This window comes from Lepisma saccharinum, chromosome 12, assembly GCF_977018435.1.
Source record: "Lepisma saccharinum chromosome 12, izLepSacc3.1, whole genome shotgun sequence".
Taxonomy (NCBI): Eukaryota; Metazoa; Arthropoda; class Insecta; order Zygentoma; family Lepismatidae; genus Lepisma; species Lepisma saccharinum.
In genome coordinates this window covers 38,628,912-38,648,463 of record NC_139240.1, presented here as the reverse complement: position 1 = coordinate 38,648,463, position 19,552 = coordinate 38,628,912, and the positions used below count along the sequence as shown (strand labels likewise).

The window sequence follows — 19,552 nt, the reverse complement described above, 5'->3', positions numbered from 1 at the left end:
AGCAAATTATACATACGTAATTCATTTTTCTTATCAAAGAGTAACTTTTGCTATAGTGCGCGTCAAATCTCCTGCATATGGCGATAGCCAATAGCAGCGCACTGCAGCGGTGCCATGTCGAAATCTCACACGGAAAGAGACAGCGTGGTCGAGCGAAGCGCCTTGTCACGGAGAGCACGGAACATTAGATAATATAACATATAATAAACATAATGGGAGAAAAGAACATACCTGATTAGGGACTGCATAATTCTTTCAATATTCTCAAGGTGGAAGTTGTAGAGCCTTTGTAAGATATTTTGTCCCGTAAAGAGTACGTTATCTTTTTGGTAGTAGAAAATTCGCCACGATCGTAAATTTCAAAGACTGTTCTACGAACTACGTCTTTTTTCAAAGTCATCTAAATTTGTCGTTCTTTTCGGTATATTAATGTGCTTTCTAGTCTAGGTTATTGAAACATTGGAGCAGGCCCCGATCCACATTGTTTTGCCCCCGAACATATCCGAGAAACGGTAGCTTGATTCACACCACACGCTTGAGCTGTTAGATCCTGGCACTTCTTAAAGTCAATTTTATTTCTTTGTTCGTCACTCGAACACTTTTTTTTTAAAAAAAAATGTACACCTGAAAAATCACCTGTCGTGCCTGGCTTCGTACAACACTGTATTTTTCCCTCTTCTCTCCCCATCACTACCACTTGGTTTACTCAACGACATGCTGCACACACCCACTAAACACATGAAAAAAAAACGAACAATGACGGTATCCTCTTCGTCAACTTCTTCTGCCATCACTGGGAACGAACGTGCCCTGTTCCCTTAGCTAATCGGAAAGTTTCAGAATGCAACAGGAACGAAGGGAGAGCAAAAAGGATACAATGCAAATACATTTATAATAACATTGCTTCTACAGAGGGAACGGTATAAGCTACAATCACGCTTGTTTTTCGTACATACTCGCAAATTCATTATCTAACCATCTGTTGAACTACTGACACTTGAAATAATCTATTTATATCCGAGCGCCAGGTACACGATTTAGTAGCGAGGTGAAACAGCTTCTGAACTAGGCAATGCTGCACGTCCGTGATTCGCTGTAATGGGTGTTGCCCCATCTTGCATGAAAATGGTGGTGTGTTCACAGTTCCGTTCTTGCAAAGCTGGAATCACGTGTTGCACAAGGAGGTCCCTATAACGTGCAGATGTCACTGTACACCTAACAGGCCCTCGAGGTGTCATCTCCTCAAAGAAAAACGGACCAAGAATGAAGGAGCTAGTGAACCCACACCAAGCAGTCACGTAAACTGAGTGCAATGGTTGTTCCTGCACAACATGTGGACGAGTGGAACCCCATATGCGACAGTTCTGAGTATTCACTGTACCGACCAGAGTAAAATGCGCCTCGTCAGTCCACAGAATATTTCCCGGCCACATGTCATCCACTTCCATGCGTGCCAAAAACCGATGGGCAAACTCACGGCGTTGTGGAATATCTTGGGGTTTCAATTGGTGCACAATTTGAATCTTGTAGGGATACCAGTGTAAAATGCACCGCAATACCTTGCGAACTGTTGACCAGGGGAGTGACAATTCATGTGCCACAGCTCTAGCACTGGTTGCAGAAGTTGAGGCATGTGCTGCATGGTCAGCTACAGCTACAGCAACTTCGTCCACAACTTCCACGGGGATGGGCTGCCTTCCACTCCCTGGTGCAACACCCAATTCACCTGTTTCCTCGAATTTCTTCATCATCTTCTTCAGCCCATTAATTGACATGGGCCCTCTTGTCAGCCCTTTCTGTTGGTGATATTTCCGCAGTGCAGCGTTACTATTGCTCCCATTCTGGTAAAACAACTTCACTAGCAGTGCATGGTCTTTCTTCGCAATAGCCATTGCTTTTTACACGGGAAAAATCAAACTTTTAATGTTCGGCGAACATTCACATCACTAAAGGAAAAAAAAAGCAACAAGCGTCACCAACAACAACCAGGGAGCTCACACAATGGTTAGGCAATGTCAACGACTTTGATGTCAGAGTTACGGAAAATTCCACGTTTTGACTGCTTACAGCGCCATTTTTTACCCTGGTGGCGAGAATTGGAACTTTTTTTTTTTCTTTTTTTTTGCATAATTCGCGAGCGCATTGCTTCATTATCATATCTACGAAGTTTCAGACTGCTACTCTCATTACAGCCCATGCTGTACCACTCTGAACACCGTCACTTTAATTATAACCACCTGGTAGTACTACATGTATATTAAGGCGTAGAGTGACAGTTTCACACCAGGTATGCAAATATTGTTGGAATGGGTACGCTGCTGGAAAAATCAAAACCTAAGACAAGAGAGTATGAATTTCTCTCCATGTTGCAAGTGGAAACTATCGTTTAAGTTGATTTGTAAGCTAGGTACGTTATGTAAAAAGTACATGTATTTCTTAGACAAACAACTTCAACTGAAAGTTATGGCTAATGAAATGGAAATTTCAACTTTTCCTAACCAAGAAAAGTCTTCAACCTGTCCTGTTCCCGCTGTTCTGTTTTTCTACAACTTTCTGAAGTTCGATATTCCCAAGAGAACAAGAAATACAATAATCCCATAAGCATAATGCTAAGTTTTCTCCCCCCCCCCCATCCCCTACAATAGTTGGTTTGGGTTCTCGTGATGAGCTGGATGTGGAAAATGTTCCTTGTGATCTTAAGTTGTTTTATCTAACTCACTCACAATTTCATGATTTGATGTTCTGCAAAACGATGATACCTCTTTCCGTTACGAGTTGCAACATAGCTGTGCAATTCGCTAGTTTGAAGAGGGAGAGAAATGGATGATAATGCATATTTGTATTTGGATATCTGTGATCCAAACCTTGCATAATGATCCTACATACAACGTGAATAGTAACATTTCCAGTGCTGCTTGTATATTAAGGCGTAGTGACTGTTTCGTACGAGGTATGCATTTATTTCAATATCGTCGGAATGAGCACATGTACTGAAACAGTCAAAACATAGGTCGAGAGAGTATGAATTTATCTCCATGTTGCAAGTGGAAGCTGTTTTCTTAGTTGATTACCAAGCTACATACGATCTGTAAAAAGTACAATATATAATAATTTATAGACTACCATGTATTCCTTGTGGACAAACAACTTCACCTTAAAGCTACGCCTAATGAAATGGGAATTTCAACTTTGCCTAATACAAGCAAAAATCTTCAACCTGTCCTTTTCCCGCTGCTGTGTTTTTTCTACACCATCGGAAGTTCAATATTCCCAAGAGAGCAAGAAAAACGATACTCTCATAAGTATAATGCTAAGTATTCTCCCTCTTCTTCAACCATCCAGCACATAGACTCTTTTTCCCCCAGCTAGCCTCTGTGAAAGATCAGGGGGAGGCGGGTAGTTTTGGGTTCTCGCGATGAGCTGGATGTGGAAAATGTTCCTCGTGCCTTTCTCACAATTTCATGATTTGGTGTTCTGCAAAATGGTGATACCTCTTTCTGTTACGAGTTGCAACATAGCTGTGCAATTCGCTAGTTTGAAGAGGGAGAGAAATGGATGAAAATGCATATGTGTGGTTGAATATCTGTGATCCAACCCTTGCATAATGATCCTACATACAATGTGATTGGTAGAGCCCAGAAGTTTGGCCAAATGCCTTTTTTCCTGCTGCATTTATTGATAAACATTTTCTTAACGTACATTTTTATGTTTTTTTATAATGTTTTAATAGCTTTTTAATTTTGCCATTTCAATTAAATTGTTCAATCACTGTGGAGAATTGGGAGAAGAGAGTAGTATGTGCCTAATTTTGTTGAGGTGGGGATGATATTGGGTGATGAGTGCAGGTGGGTTGGTGGCAGCAGGTTTCTTGGTGGTAGTGGTGTGTGAGGCAGCTCGCGATATTTGCTTGGTGACCAGGATGGAGTGATATCCACGGTTGACCAGGGCCTGGTATAGGTGGAGGTTATAATTCTGGCGGGAGGTGGGTGAAGTGTTCAGGTGCTGTCCCCTGAGGGCCAGAGAGAATGGAATGGCTTTTTTGGTGTGGAACAGTTGGGAGCTGGAGAAGTGTAGGTATTGCATGTGGTTGGTGGGTTTTCTCCAGCCTCTTGTGAAAGCTCTGATCTCCTACCAACGTGACACCAACCACTTCCTCCAGAAAATCAGCACCTTCCACCATTGCCCCCAAATACCATCCTTGCCACCATCGATGTCACTTCCCTCTACACCAACATACCCCACTCCCATGGCCTCCACTCCATAGAATTCTACCTCAACTTCAGACCCAAACCTCACAACCCTAGCACCAACTTCCTGACCCACCTAGCCCACCTTGTCCTCACTTGTAACAATTTCACCTTTGAAAACCAAAATTTCCTACAGATCCGAGGTACAGCCATGGGTACCAGAAAGGCCCCATCCTATGCAAACCTCTTCATGGGCAAACTTGAGCAAGAGTTCTTGGCTACCCAACCTCTCCTCTGGCTCCGCTTCATCGACAACATCTTCATGCTCTGGACACATGGAGAACCATCCTTGTCAGCTTTCCTGGACCAACTTAACCACTTCCGTTCCCTAAAATTCACCTGGACGCACTCCCCCAACCAGATCACCTTCCAGGATGTGGACGTGCACATCGAGGGAGGACACCTGACTACCTCCATCCACAGAAAACCCACCAACCACATGCAATACCTACACTTCTCCAGCTCCCACCCGTTCCACACCAAAAAAGCCATTCCATTCTCTCTCGCCCTCAGGGGACAGCGCCTGAACACTTCACCCACTACCACCAAGAAACCTGCTGCCACCAACCCACCTGCACTCATCACCCAATATCGTCCCCACTTCAACAAAATCAGGCACACACTACACTCTCTTCTCCCAATTCTCCACAGTGATCCTGAAACCAAAAACATATTTCCTGACAAGCCCAGAGTGGTTTTCAAATGCCCCCCTCCCCCAACCTCCAAAACATCGTGGTCCACAACACTCCCTCACCACACAACCAAGACCCCCCTGCCCATAACTGCAACCATCCCAGGTGCAAAACCTACCCCATCCTCATTACCTCTTGCACCCTCCAGGTGCACACGGCCACTGGCAAATTTACCCTCCATCCCAAGGGTCCTGCCACATCTCAAATCTAATCTACATCCTCACCTGTAACATGTGTGATGATTTTTACCTGGGGGAAACATCTACTGCCCTCAACGTCTGCATCAATAACCACCGCTCCTCCACCCACAACCTGGACTTCACTGTCGCTGTCCACACCAACCACCACAACATCCCTTTCAACGACTGCTTCCGGGTAGCGATCATCCATCGCCTACCCCAACCAACCAACACCTCTGTTCGCAAAAGATGGGAGAGGGCCTATATATCGGCCATGAGTGCCACCACTCCACCTGGCCTGAACAAGGTCAACCAGTAATGTCCCCACCTCATCCCACCCTCCCAACACACCTCTCCCTCCATCCCTCCCAACCCACTCCGCCCACTCACAGTTTCCGATGAGCCTGGTGATGAAACTGTTTTTTTTTTTCGTTCTACACACCGCTTCTTCTTCGATGGGGACCTGGCAACTCTGCAGGACCCCAACTTCCGGTTTCATCTCTTTCTCCTCACACCGATGATGCTACGAAGTTAGTGAAAATTTTGAATTTTTCCACTGTCCGGAGAGTGTTTCCTTTTACCTTCTTTGATTTTTACTTAGCCCTTTTGGCCCTCCTTGCTTTGATCCATTATATATATATATATATATATCTTATTTTTATTTTAGAAAAACCTTATTTATTAGCACTTATGATGTTGAGAGACAATTACAAAGCTGAGAAAGAAAGAGTAAAACTCTTCTATCATTCATGAAAGTCTTCGAGGAATTGGTGCAGCAGCTGAATAAAGTGCCAGGAGGAAAGGTTAGCTGTTGTAGAAAAGTGCAAGCATGGAGTTCCAGATCTTGAAAATTATTTGTGATATTCTCAAAGTTGGAAATTCTTTTCTTGATACGAATTTGGTTACAATAGCCTGTGTCATATACTCCAATTACTTCTCTCAAAGTAGAGATATCATTTTCTCTTCTGAATGAACATGCTTTCTGACAGATGGCTATATACATTTTGAAAACTTAAACTTATGTGAAATAGAGACAACTAAGGAAAGTAGATTTTAACTTTTTGAAGTTGAAGGTTTTTTTGTTTTTTTCTTCTTCCTTTTGGCACTTTTTTCACATTAAAAATGTTAGTTTGGCCTCCCTATTTTAACCAAAATAAATGCCTGACCTTTTGGGTTCTAGTGATTGGTGATGATTCTAGTACTACTTGTAAATTCAGTTCTTTTGTCTAAGTCACTCAGAATTCCACAATTTGGTGTTCTGCTTAACTGTGATACCTCTTTCCATTATGAGTTGCAACATAGCTCTGCAATTCGCTAATTTGAAGAGGGAGAGAAATGGATGAAAATCCATATGTGGGGTTGAATATTCTACCCTTGGTAGATACAGTTTTTTGTTTTCCAAACAGTCTCACAATTTCATGATTTGATGTTCTACAAAACTCTGACAACTGATACCTCTTATTGTGTGACGAATTGCAACATGATGTCCAATTTGTTGGTATCAAGAGGGAGAGAAATGGTTGATGATGCACATGCATGTGGTTGAATGTATGATTCATTCATCCATAATCATCCTACAACTAATCTGACTTCTAATTATTACAAATTATACTTACCCACAAATGCATGGTATGATGTGCAAACCTTTTGTCACTTTGGTTTTCTTCTCGGAATGATCCGTGTACCCTTGAAGTTCATGGAGACAAGTGTGTCAATAATAATTAAAAGTGGTTCCTTATTAAAGATGTGATGGGATCTATTTCCAAAGTACGACATTTTGGATCCATTACCAGATTCTTTCCAAGGAGTGTCCAGAATTCACATTAAGGCAAAAAAAAAAATCTTAATTGGATGAAAGTTTTGGGGTTAAAAATCTATAGTGCCATGCATTCTTCATGCAATAATACAGGTAACAATTATGCAAATGTAGTTGTAGTTGTATACTTTTAGCCCTTTTGCATTCCATTTTTCTTAATGATTTCTGGACATCCATGAGGAAAGATCTGGCAATGAACCTGAAACGGAACTAGATAGTACTTCTAAACTACACATAACTAGACTTTTACTTCATACTTTTTTTCCTTCATAGTCTTCACAAAAAATATTTCACTTGATAGAATATTAGTGAATTTGCCAGTAATTTATTCAAGCAAAAAAGTAGGAGACCTGAAGAGGAAAAGCAAATAATTAATAAGCTGTGTTCTAATTAATATATGCAAGAGACATGCTTACGTACCTGTTTATTTAATTCAATTCATTTTAGTGACTGCTATCACCATCCACATCGGATATGATATACAGGGTGTTTCCGGGCTGATGAATCAAACTTTCAGGGATGATCGAGAAGGGCACATATATCAATTTGAGATAAGGAACCCTGGTCCGGAAACAACTTAGTCGAAAGTTATAAGCGAAAATCTGTGTATGAAGATGTAATACTTTTATTATCTGCACAAGTTTCACAAACTGCTACATTCACAACAGTTGTTCAAAGTGGTGTCCCCCAGCTTCGCTGCTGGCAGACTGAAGAGGATCTCCTGGCAAGAATTCTCGTTGCCTGTGACATTGTTCAAACGATCCTGCGGTTGTTCCTACGGGTACACCAAAACTTTGTGCTACAATGTCCTGCCTGCAGCGAAGCTAGGGGACGGCACTTTGAACAACTGTTGTGAACGTAGCAGCTTGTGAAACTTGTGCAGGTAATAAAAGTATTACATCTTCACACAGATTTTCGCTTATATCTTTCGACTAAGTCGTTTCCGGACCAGGGTTCATTATCTCAAATTGATAGGCCTACATGTGCCCTTCTCCATCATCCCTGAAAGTTTGCATCATCAGCCCGAAACACCCTGTATACATGTCTTGTATATATTAATATCTTCTCACATCTAAAGTCCCTTGACATGAATAAACTGGGTGCAATAAAGAGAAACACTTATCCCTTCCAGCTGGTGAATGACTACCTCCGTGATAACTACTGGACCAGAGCAAACATCCAAGGAAAAGATTCCCGGAAGTTGAACATCTCCGCGTGTAGACTGATGCTGGATATCATGCCTGGGTTGGAGACTTCGGCTGTGTTCCAGGTTAGTTGCTTTCGTTTAAAATACAGAGTCGGCTCCCAACCTGGAAATCTGTTAATTTTATTTAAAATATAAAATTCTCAGGGAAAATCATCTACTTGATCAATGAGTCCCTATGAACCACATCTGAAGGACTAATAATTATAACTTCAGTAACACACAAACTATTTTGAAGATTTATAAATTTATTTGTGCACCGTAATACAGTTAGAAAACTCCCATACACACCTGTAACCGTACTCCTTGATTGTATGCATAAAGATGCCATTTAATTCTAGAGTTAATTTTGTTGTGGACTGATTCTGATAAACTACTATATGTAATTAATAATAGGCATACTGATAATCAATATTTTACTGATCCGATATAAAATTGCAAATGTTCCATTTACCTCCTTAATGAATGTATGCAACCAGGTGATTACTATGGGTTTTGCCTTTGTAAATGTTCTGTGTATTTGTGTAGTTACTTTACAAAGGTATGACAGATGAATTATGTTTTATTCATAAAAATATGAAAATTGCAAAATATTACACTAAAGTACAGACTATTTATATCAGATCAGTAATATTACTATAATACATATACACCATAGGCATATGACTGTGTTGGCCAATGCAGCATATTCAATTATCTGTCCCATCTCTAATAATAATAATAATAATAAAGTACGATGATATGGCTATGAGGGGAAATGGGGGAGGCCATTGTAAAATGTATTTAAAATACTAATGTACTGGATATTGAGTACTTGGGAAAAATCGAGAACGATTCTGGAAAACTCTGGGAAAATGTATTTAGAGTTCATGTGGGAACCCTAAATGGTATTTACGCTCTGAACATTAACATGTTCCTGGTTTTATATTCTTGCCTCTGTTCTTAATATTGCCCACAGACTGGACTTTCCCTGGAAATGTTTTCACATGAGCACTGCATATCACTGAGCCCAACTTCTAAGATGAGAAATGTAGCAGTTGTTACAGTGTGAGGAAGACTCATTTAAGAAACATGGAGTTTTTTTTGTTTCTTTTTGTGTCCTTGAATGTTGGAGATGTACCATACATTTGAATATAATGTACCATAAGAATACACATGCAACATTTGGTCATTCTACACAATAGTCTTATTTCTATTAAGTATTATGTAGTACTGTAGAAAGTGCCTAGTGTTGGACAAAATCGGAATCAAGGGAATCTTTTGGCAAAAAATATTTAGACATTGTCACACAGTGTATCTTTTTAACAGCCAGTTCATATGTTTCTTCCTATATTCAACAAAATTGGTATGTATGGCATAGTGCCAATATTAGTGTTAACTTTTGTGTAGGCCTGGACCAATACCACTTTGAACAATACTCGAAAATCGTTTAAGTTATCCAAATGATCAGTATTAGTGTGCAAATACAGTTGAACATGATTTATACGTATATCAAGATGAAGAGAAAATAATACATGTAACTGAGAATTACTTACAAATCTGATTTAGATACCATGCTGTATCATTATTAAAATACTGTAATTGTATCTGTTTTGAGGAACCAGATATATGTAATATACACTATTTCTGTCATAAAGTGGTAAATGAACGAATTTATAAGTTAGTTTCTTAAGTTTTATGTGAATTAGTGTCCACTTCCTGTGTAAATTTAACTTTCTCGTCAAGCGTGTAACATTTCCTCTTTCTGTTTTCCATAGCCGACCAGTAGCAACTGAAAACGTTCACTGAAGGAACCGCTGTTCTGTTTTTATTGTGTAACACTGCAAACATCAGCTCTCAGTATCTTTTTAACGTATGTACTTTCATGTCACAATTACATACAAAAGAAAATGTGTCTCATGTTCTGAAACACTTCAGCAAATCTGTCTCTCTCCTTCCTCTCCTCTGACTTCATACTGCATCGCCTTGCCTTCTCTGTGACACCGCCGCACCACACTCATCTTTATTGCACCGCCTATCCTATTTCCTATTTAAAACTTTTATTTTTAATTTTTTTTTTGTCTGGGGCCTAAAGAGGTTGTGTTGTTTCTCCCGAGAGATCTAATCTTACCAGTTAATCTTGTAACAGACAATGCTCCAGTAGACCCGTATAAAATCCAACATTCATTCTGCCCGATTATCTCCCGACTTATGCTGGCGCCAGTCTGACTGGTGTCAAGATTCTTCGAGTTTTGCTTGCAATAAGCTCGAGATTGTTTTCCTTTGTTTTCCTTTCCATTGGTCTCAGTGCAAACGGGTTTCTCATGAACTAGAATTTCCTGGAAAAGCAACGACTGTGCACAATTGAAAGAAAGTAACATTATTTTAAATTCTTTTTTTGTGAAAACGTTTTCATGTTCTATTTTCCTTCTCACAACACGCATCCTGTGCATAACAGGTTGTATAACTACCAGGATAAATAATGTTACCATTTCCTAGGCATCTTTGTGTCCGTTTGAGCTCCGTTTAAGCTGAAAATTGGTGCAAATTCCAATAACGACCCCTTCGAAATTACGACCCTTTTCCCGGGAACTGTGGAAGGTTGTTGAATCGAGAGTTGACTGTATGTCCGAAATGTTCACATATATTGTAGCACAATACAGAAAGCTAGTAAAAGAATATATCTGTCTGTGATTTCTCTTCTAGCCATGAAGGTCAAACCAAGTAATCATACACTAATACGTGGGCTGTATGAATATGAATTTAATGTTTTTATTCATAAAAATAATAACAATAGAATATTACACAAAATTACAGGCTATTTATAAATATATTGGATTGGTAAAATTTTTGGTAATATTACCAATTCTCTGATCTGTGTACATAGGCCAAAATCCATAGTGTTTTACCTGACCCATCTTTAATAATAATAATAATAATAAAGGTGAGAATGATGTGGCTATGAGGGAGGAAATAAATTTAAAATATAACAATTTATTGTGTAATGAATTCTCTGGAAAAATTGATGATCTGGAAAACTCCGGGAAAATTCATTTATATTTCATTTATTTATTTATTTATTTACTGCTCTCAACAGAGGTAAACCTCCAATTACAGACAGCAGATAAACATACACGTACATTGGTTTACACAGAAAGAAAAAAACATAAACAAAACACAACATGGTGTCTATCAGTCAAAAATGTCAAGAAATCAACAAGTAGGTCAAGAAAAGGTCAAGGTTTATATATATATATATATATATATATATATATATATATATATACACATACAGTATAGTGAATGTACATTGTTATATACCTGTACTGGGATTTCATAAAATTGAATATTTGAAAATCTAAAATTTTATTGAATTGTGGTTAAAATTGTTTACTTTATTTCTTAAGAATTACATTCTTGTATTCATGAAGTTTTGTAAAAATATTAAATAATGTGGCCATTCCCCATCCACGATGAAGTTTGAGGCATTAATTTTTATGTGCATTAATAATTCTAATTAAACCAAGTATAAATGTCTTGTTCAAGTAACAAATTAATTTTCATCTTAACCAACCTTGTGGTAGGGTTTTTTCATTGAATCAAATATCTATTTTTGGGGAAGTGGGGAATTAAATAAATGTTAAGAAAAAGGGAAAGGAAGTCAAGAATAAATCAAGAATTTTGGATTTGTTATTTTGGTAGATACCCTGGTATGGGTAACTCCGCTCTAATTCTTTCATTATAGAAATAAATGTTATGTTTCCTGTAAACTAACTATTAAACCATTAACAGATTCATATCCTGTGACAAAATGTTTTATTTTAATCACTTGGAAACTGTTTAATACAGCTGAGATATTATATGTACTAGAAATATAAATGAAGCATTCTTATATTGTATGTGTGTTTTGTTGCAGCAAGAATCTGAGGGAATGATCCTTCGCCTCTTCTCGTGGGCCGAAAAGTCAGTGGAGCCTTTACAGAGCTATGCAACGGGGTTGCTGGCTGCCGCTATGGAAGTTCAGGATATAGCAGCGAATTTCAGGTATGAAATTTCTCACCTTGTTGTAGGAGTAATGAATGTGAAGGATGTAGTTTCAAGACTTGGTTCCATTCTCTGTACCAGAGTACCAGATTTGAATTTTGTTGTGTACATTGTTAACCATTAATAAAGCCATTGTGCATGGCATGGCAGGATACCATCCTAACCCACTTGCTGGGAATTTGTGTGCCTCCCAGGATTAGTAAAATTTGTGTATTTTTTAAAGAAACATTTTTTTTGTATTAAATGATTTTAATAGTGTTTTAATCAGGAACATAAAAAACATGACAAAACAAACAAATTTTCCAATAATAATGGTTGATAAGAAATCTGTATAAAGTAGGGATGGGCTGATATGAAATTTTGCCTGATACCAAAATAAAATTTACCGATACCGATATTTTACTGATCTGATAAGAGAATTCCATGTGCTCCTTGAAGAACCTGCGTGGATCATTGACCTCCTTATTAAATATCTGTTTCGAGGTAACTGCAGTGCAAAAGAAGTTGCATATTTCGACATTTACTTTTTAAAAAGTAGGGCATATAGATTATCCATAAAAATTATAAGAAAATGACAAAATTTTGCAGTAAATTATGGTATATGTATAGATATATTGGATCTGTAAAATAATCTGTAATTTTACCGATACATTGATGTACCTATATCAGCCAATATCGATAGAGTACCAATTAATCTGTCCCATCCCTAGTACTATAAGGTAAACACTTTACCAACTTCTTAAAATATCTATTTACGTTACTTGTTAATCTCGCATGTAGCTTGCCCTCCCCGTTGAAGTAGTTCCGATTATCCTTCCTGTGCTTGTGCGGACTTTTAAAACACACACGAGAAACTAGCACGTAGCTGTTCGAGTACGTTCAAGTGATCCACAGTTGACAGGCCCCACTTTATCCCCGTGATAGCTACTCTATTTTCCCAAATTGCTGAAAGTTGTCTTACGGGGATATCCATGTTTCAGAGAGAACAACGCCAAACTAGTCCCTCTGATGCTTCAGAGACTGCACAAGCTGCAGGCGAAGGCAGCGGAGGAGAGGCAGCTGGCCTTGCTTACCGCCAGACCCTTTGCACATCTCAACAATGAGAGGAAGATGGATTCAGAAGAGCCAGCAGTTGAGGAAAAACCTGTCTCTAATAGGACTCGCGGGAAGAAGAGATCTAGGTCTTGCGACTCTTTAGGTAAATTTTTTTGCTTTTCATATATTGTATGTCAATTTTCTGACCCTAGGATAATTAGGTTAAGTCATGCTTAGGTGATATTGTTGAAGGGACACTCAGAAATGACATGTTGGAACTGTAACCTAGAACTTGAACTCAGTCGGCCATCTAGGTGTCAACAGTGGATCCATGATTTTATATTTTTCAGGAAATCAATCTATGAAAACTTAAAATGTGGTAAAATGTAAAATCGAAGAAAATTTTATAAGATTTTACTATGTTGGGACCATCAAGGTTGAATGTATAATGCTGGAAAATGTAAAATCAAGAAAGGTAAAATCAGGCCCCCACTGTAGATTAAAGCTTCACTTGACCTTTGGCCAATGCTAGGGAAGCTATTTTTGAAAAACCGCAATGATATTCCAAAAATTGGCCAGCCCCCGTGGTGGAGTGGTTAGCACATTGCGCTACAATACCAGGGGTCCCAGGTTTGTATCCCAACCTGGGCATGGATGTTTGTGAGTGTCCATTCATCATATCATCACTGATTCCCATCGCAATTAGCCAAAAGTGGCAAAAAGTAAAGTACCGTATTTATGTGTGTATAATGTGCACCTTGGTTTTTGATGGGGAAAAGTGACAAACAATTATATCTTGTATATAATGCGCAGTATAATCCAGTTTCAAGAAATGGCTTTCTTAGTTGTAGGTCATAAAGCTAGTGTTATGCTGATCAAGAGTGAATGACCTATTCAATGAATCACTTGTTGCTATGTGGACCAAGAGGAGAAGAATATTACTTGTGTATGCACCAACCCACACCACCTCCTCCCTCCCTCTCTCCCTCCACTGTGTTTAGCATCCCCAAGCTTTCACTCTTTAACCACCTTATTTATTCTGTAATAGTAGAAAGCAAGATGAAAATTATGTTATGGATTTGCAGTGCTCAGGAAGTTATTTTCTATTATTTCTTACCCAACAAATACCGTTGATACGCATCCCATGTGACGGGAGAAACATTCTCGAATTCCGCCAGAATGGCACTGCTTTTCTTGGTGTTGCAGAACATTACATTACAAAGTAAAAAATCGTGGGAAATGGCTTTCAAATTTTTATGTGGTTTTGCTCATTCCTTCTTTACTTTTTCTAAGAAAACTTCAAAATATATACTTTTTTTCTGTGACTAACGTAACATTTATATGAGGCACATTCAAGACCCTCAAACTAGCAGTTAGCAACACAAGATTTCTTCCATTTAGGCATTTACACACTCCATACATATAATACATTTTAATTATTGTTTTATTTTTCCTTATCTTTTCTTTCATCCAAAGTACCATAAAAATCAGAACGTTCCTTCATTTTGTGATGAAGTTATTTCAACTGCATTTCACATTAGTGTCACTGTCTTGAAGGTAATACTGTTACCATATTCAGAAACTACAGGATTTCAAGCTTTACAACGATATATAACATGACAGGGTTCTGTAAACATGAAAAATCAATGAAAGTGTCACAGAATCATGGAATGAGCCTGTACGGTTTCATGTTTGCTGTCAAAATTATTCCGTGCATAATACGCACCACAGTTTTTAGGATCAAAAATTTTGGAAAAAATTGTGCATTATGCATGAGTAAATACAGTAAAATAAACCAAATCAATCAATATTCCAAAATCTGAAAAATTACATCAGCTTAGAATTCCTTCTAGAGCATTCACGTGAATCTTTGTGTGGTTTGCTTTCGCAGTTGTCTAGATATTTTCAATAGTTTAATAGCTGTACATAGCCACAAAAATATTGCAAGGACTTCTAAGCATATGCAATTTTTCAGATTTTAGAATGTCATAGTGCTTTTTTGAAAGGAGAGGAACATTCAGAAACTGTTGCCATGGCATCAGCGAGAGGTCCAGCCGAGCCTTAACTTCAAATGGCAATATATTATGGATAAACTTGTATTTGTGCTGTTACAAAATGTTGAAAAAAATTCCATGATATGATTTACATACATTGAAAGCTTGTACTTTTTTTCGTGGTTCCATCGTTATATTTCTATGATTCATGAACAAATCTTACATAAATTATAAAGGTAACACACTCATCAGATATCCCCATTTAGTCTTGTAACATGTCTGTTCACCACAACTTTTAGTCTTGGGGAAATATTTTTTTGAAGTTATTGTTTTACAGAAAGTGTAAGTGTAACAGGTGAATTAGATAGTGCAGAGAACTACACTGTGTTACCTTAATGGTTGACCATAGATTCCTTTCACAGAAGAAATATGATATATGTGTATATGTTTGTGTGTGTGTGTGTGCAAGAAAACAGTAAACACTTACCACACAGTATTGCAAGGTCTTGGTTGAATTTTTACTGGAGACATCATTCTGCAGTATAGGCAGATGCAGGGATAAGATGGCAATAGATGTTGGACAAAAAATGCTTTCACCAGTGTTTGACTTTATTGGCAAAAGCATCTGTTTCTCTTAACACCTGTTGTTATCTTCTACCAGTATCTGGCTACACTACCATCTTTGCTTCTCCAATAAAATGCACCCAAGCTTCAAAATATGGAAATTTTCATAATTGTTTTCTTCCATTTTTATTAGGACAGCTAATGCCAATACTCTTGATTGTAAAAATTAAAAATTGTTCAAATTATTGATTAATATTAGTGGGTGAGTATTCCAATCCAATTATAAGCATAAATTTACCAGAGTTTTGTTACAAAATATTGAAGAAATAGAACAGAGCACAGTATGTTAACCCTTTCTGGATGAGCGAGGAGCATAGCCTGATGTTTACTGTAAAATTCTACATTGAATGAACGACAAGCTATAATCACACTGTGTCTCTTGTGCACATGTGTTGTAACAATCTCTTTAAGGTTCCAACCACTACATGTTGTATTTTCTTCGTTGTTTAATTTTACTTGTACTCATCTTGAATTAAGTTCTTCTTTTCTTTGCCCTCTTGACAAGAGCATTGAATAATTTATATCGTACAAACACCAGTTTGTTTAGCTTTAAGGGATTGTTGATATGCTATGTGAAAGCTTGATTTTCGAAGTTAATTGGCTGTGAGAGGTGTATCGTAAGAGGGGGGTATAGCTTGAGGAGCTATGTCAACACTCGACCAAGCAAGGGGCTTGCCCCATGAAATAAGAACTACACTCGAGATTAAATTTAAACACTTAAATTGACTGGTCTGGCAGGGGTGTGAGACAATGATAGACAAGGATATAGGAACGTTTGTTACCTGTAGATCTCGATGTGATGGTCGACTCGTTGATGAAACTCTCCTGAAATAAAACTCCTTTCCGATAGTGTACTACTCCTCGCTGTAACCCCTTTTGTAATTTTCGGTAATCCGACTTTAAGTCGGAGGCAACAACTATTCACGCCATAACTTTCTTAGTTCAACTGCTTGTATAATTCCGAGGCTACAACTGTGCACGCGATAGATTTCAGATACCGAATGGAGGGAGAAATATTCTCGCGAGCTATTTAAATGAAATTCGAACTTTTGGTCGTTGATAGACCGCGTCTCTCAATAACTGTGCTTTCAGCGTAAAACTGTGTTTGCATTATCTTTCCTGCGATTCCGGAAGAATTCGTATCAGCGGATTTTCACATCCACTGAAGATCGCAGGTGGCATTTCCTTGAAAGAAGCTCTTTCCAGCTTCTTTCATACTCGGGCCCTTTTTATGAAATGATTATACTATCGGACTATGACACCCGGGGTCCCGGGTTCAGGTCATGCCTTCAGCATGATACAATATGCACATTGTAGAACTTTTTTACAAGGATTCCACTTCAGATTTCACATTTCGTAATGATTTCAATCCCAAGAAGTTTGTTCGGTTATTTTTAATTAATCATTTTGATATTATGTATGGAAAATATGTTTTCAATAATTTTTTATTACAATGTTTACTTTTTTTTACTTTCAAAAAATTGTTACAGAAACAAATTCATAAATGTGAGTAAATTTATATAAAATGTAAGATATTTTATATTTGTGTTGAAAGAGAACCTCTTGCAGATTACAGAAAAATTTGGTAAGTAACACACTTATCAACATTTTCTATGATTATCTGAAGAACAGGAAAAACATCTGTCTCCTGGGAAAAACTGTATTTTCAGGCCCATCCGCAAAGAGTTAAAATACTGTTTCATTATTACTAGGGTCATGCATAATTCGTTTTTGACGAAAACATGAAATGTAAAATAACACGTAATGTTAATTTTTCATGTTTTTTTTTTTTAAATTGTGAGGTGCATTCTGCTACCATGTTTTGTCACGAAATAATAAGAAATGAACTGCAAAATGTGAAATAGACTTATAACAGGAAATTTGAGTATATTTGCCAATGCTACACCTTCTGAGGTCTGAATTACCCTCAGAGTTATGCAAATCAAAGAAAATTGATTGATTATGCTTTAAATAATTGAGTAGGAGAAGTGGACTTCTTTATACAGGAATAAACGTAATATGATGATAATTATATAAATGTGCTCTTAGAAGCGAAAAGTTAAGTTTGCATAATAAGTATAGTTTTTAAATCAAATTAGTGTTTCTTCACCATTTTAACACCAAAATACCATTTTATATACCAATTTTGATCCCGATATATGCCCAGTTTTTGAACCGAATCTTGATCTCTTATTCACCATAAATATGTGGCTCTACTAATCACAAAATACAGTCTTCCACACAATATTGGTATCGGCTCAGCCATTTTATTTTATCTGTCCTCCTGTTTCATTTCTTTCTTTTTTACTGTGCATGTGTGTGTGTGTGTGTGTGTGTGTGTGAGGTAACTTTTTTACTTATAATTTCTTTACCCCACAGACGATGACACCTATTTATCTGTGGATACGGCAGAGAGTAAATTTAACAAAATGACCTCTCCCAAACACCAGTCAGGAGACTGCAGCAACTCTTCGTGGGCTGAAATGGAGAGCTATGTGATAGGCAGTGTTCAGATCTACCCACCTACCCTTGCCACACAGCAGATGCTCATCCTGAGGTACCTGTCGCCAATGGGTGAATATCAGGAGGTAAGGGTATTTATATTTTGATCCACGGCGTTACTGATTGATCTGTTGTGACACACGTTTGCTGAAACGTGCAATATCAAATTGAAAGACCCAGTAGCGTACACAGGATTTCATCAAGGGGGGTTATTTCTAAAACTTTCTCCAAATTCACATTGCCATTGTTTTGTTATACTTTAATTGATTAATAATACACATTTATCACCTCTAGGTGATTCACAAAGCACTTCTTCAACATTATTTTGTGATGTGGATGTAGATTCAGCATCACTTGAGAATTCACAAGGGGATGCGAAATCAGTATAATATCACAATAACGTCGACGCACAGCAACGAAGCAAGGAATTTTCACAATTCTCGAGAGAGTCACAGCGGGAATTTTTGCAAAAAAAAAATTGCAAAATTGAAATTTGTGATCGCTTAGATTGTTTTGACATATCCCAAACGACACTGTATAGATTTATGAGAAACGTGCCAATACCGCCCTCAAAATTTACCATACATATGCACGATAATTCACATCTGGATTTTCTTGCTGTTCTTACCAACAAAACACTTTACAATAGTTCAGCTTATTGTTGTTCGAATTCAGAAATTCAAATGTGCCACGGTAAAAAAATGGGAAGGTGGATGGACTGGAGACTGTGTATTGTTGTCGGTCTAGCCTTTGCATAAGCTGATTACAACGAACCAAGAATTTTCTTTAGTTAATTCTCATTGTTCACAGAAAAAAATGCATGCTTATTGAACATTGTTAGCTGAGGTACAAAGCAACTTTTTTCTCTTTTAAATCCTAGTTGCCCTCATATTTTATTTTCAGCAATTCGTGTTTATTTTCAAGGCATTCACTCTTAAAGCTGCATGTGTTTGGAATGCTGTGCTTCTGTGCTGCATGGGAATAATAATTCAAATTATTATTATTATTAGTAGTAGTATTGTTGGAGATCTTTGGCTGTGATAAATTGGCCATTTTCATTTTTTTCAACAGCATTTTTCATAATATTTCAAAAGCTCAAGGGGGGTTAAACCTGGTAACCCCCCCCCTTGCGTACGTCACTGGAAAGACCTATTTCCTGAAACAAATTAAAGTATAGCAACGGAGTAGAAAAGTTAATTTTATGTTGCCTGCTGAGAATAAAAATAGTGTTTCCCG

The 19,552-nt window shown here is 37.8% G+C and overlaps 1 protein-coding gene across 6 annotated transcripts in view; it reads left to right on the top strand.

Annotated features, from left to right (window-relative positions):
• Positions 1 to 19,552, top strand: part of mahj (LisH and WD40 domain-containing protein mahjong) — a 115,484-nt gene that overhangs the window by 42,478 nt on the left and 53,454 nt on the right. For all 6 annotated transcript variants that reach the window (XM_083132147.1, XM_083132146.1, XM_083132141.1 and 3 more), the window contains exons 4-7: positions 8,067 to 8,204; positions 12,034 to 12,161; positions 13,142 to 13,359; positions 18,194 to 18,402. In XM_083132147.1, coding sequence (XP_082988273.1) covers positions 8,067 to 8,204; positions 12,034 to 12,161; positions 13,142 to 13,359; positions 18,194 to 18,402 — 693 coding nt within the window. The remainder of the gene's footprint in view (positions 1 to 8,066; positions 8,205 to 12,033; positions 12,162 to 13,141; positions 13,360 to 18,193; positions 18,403 to 19,552) is intronic.